General features: G+C 31.5%; 1 protein-coding gene across 1 annotated transcript; it reads right to left on the bottom strand.

Moving 5' to 3' along the window:
• Window positions 1-744: 744 nt before the first annotated feature.
• LOC147938576 (Serine protease inhibitor, potato inhibitor I-type family protein) lies at window positions 745-1,215 on the bottom strand. The gene is made up of 2 exons (XM_087464187.1): window positions 1,120-1,215; window positions 745-1,036 (listed from the first exon to the last, which is right to left on the bottom strand). The coding sequence occupies exons 1-2, from the start codon at window positions 1,178-1,180 to the stop codon at window positions 840-842; spliced, it is 258 nt and encodes an 85-aa protein (XP_087320313.1). The 5' UTR covers window positions 1,181-1,215; the 3' UTR covers window positions 745-839.
• Between the last annotated feature and the right edge of the window lie 475 nt (window positions 1,216-1,690).

The raw sequence follows: 1,690 nt of genomic DNA, 5'->3' as shown, positions 1-1,690 counted from the left end.
ATAACGCTCTTTGTGACAAGATTCTATGGGAAGAGGCGCAGTCCTATTCAGCAGAGTCTTCGGATCTTTTCGCTCCCTTGGAACCCCGTGATCTTTTCCCACATTGTGAGATTGACGATTCTTCGAAAATTTTGGATGCTTTAGTGGGTCTAGGCTGGTGGTGTGGTAATAGCAAGGATAAGACGGTGTTGTTAGGAGCAAGGACCGTTCGACGTTGTCCTTCCCCACTTCACTTAGAGCTTCAAGATTTAATTTGGGCTATGGAGTCTATTCTTGTTGGAGGAGCTGATAGTCAATGTTTTGAGATAGATTGTGCAGAGTTAGTCGCGGTGGTGCAGACCCCTAAAAAGTAGCCGGCATTTTCCAATCAATTTGATGATTTCATCTTGCTCAAATATTACTATCCATCCTTCGCCCCAACCAAGATCCCGCGTGCGTCAAATTTGAGGGTTGCTCGATCTTCAAGAACTTTAGCTTTGGAAATTATTTTTTGTAAATTTTTTCCCTCCAGTATGGAAACCCAATCTAGGAGTTTTTTTCTAATTTATTGTGTGGTTGACCCAAAAAAAAATTAATAATATTGAGACCATATATTTTAGTAATTTATAATCATATTAATTACATATGTATCTACACGTTAAATATTTAGTAATTAAAAATAGACTTGTCTAGTAAATATTTATACACTGTAAATCGTTTTCTTTATAAATGAAAATTTTAAGTTCACCAAAAAATTAAAACAAATTGCATAGTAAATGGCGTGATGTGTTATTGATGATTATTTTTATTACTCATAATGGTAAAACATAGAAAAATAAATATTGTTTTTTTTTAAAAGATCAACCAATCTGAGGAGTTATTAAAACATTTCCATTGGTATCTATACCCACAAAGACTCTGTTGCAGCAAAAGTTGTCAATACGCCCGTCTCTTGCTCGAAGGACAATCGCTAACACATTTGGATTTTCTCTTTCAATCGTCATTTTTGCAATTTCCCCACTTTTTCCAACTAGTTCTGGCCACCTACACTTCTTTCCTGGAAAATTCTTTATTTAGAAATAGTAATAACATGTTATTGTTAAAAAAAAAATGAAATGAAAATGAGAATGGAAATAATACCACGAGCACAACACTCTGGATCTTCGCAAGCGCCAGACCAACATGGAGGATAGGGAGCCATCTCTTCTTATTTTTAATTTGTCAACTAATACACAGCTTGATTTACTCTCTAATGATGTTCACGTTATATATATATATATATATATATATATATATATATATATATATATATATATATCCAATTTTTATGATTTTAGATATGCAAACAAATAAATATAGTCTGCATACGATCAAGAATGAATAATTGTTTTGATTTCCTTCAGTTTTGGATTTTCGAATCCAAACTACAAGCTTATTTGTTTACATATAAAACCATATACCAAAAAGATTGTTGAGTCATTACAGAAAAGTATTTAAGAAAAAGAAAGAAATCAATTATTTCTTATTTGACCACGTAACATAACAATCTACCTTTATGATTTGTCAAAATTAATTTTTGACTATATTGTTGGGAATTATTATACCATAATTTCTGTAACTCTTTTACCCATATTATTAATTAGTCAGCATATTGGTTATTTTTGTAATTTAAAAAAAAACGTATATAGGACGACAAAAAAAAAAAAAAAAC

This window comes from Camelina sativa, chromosome 9 (genome assembly GCF_030686135.1).
Source record: "Camelina sativa cultivar CO46 ecotype springtype chromosome 9, ASM3068613v1".
In the NCBI taxonomy this organism is placed as follows: Eukaryota; Viridiplantae; Streptophyta; class Magnoliopsida; order Brassicales; family Brassicaceae; genus Camelina; species Camelina sativa.
Note: the sequence above shows the minus strand (reverse complement) of the source record. Positions and strands in the feature narration are given on the sequence as shown.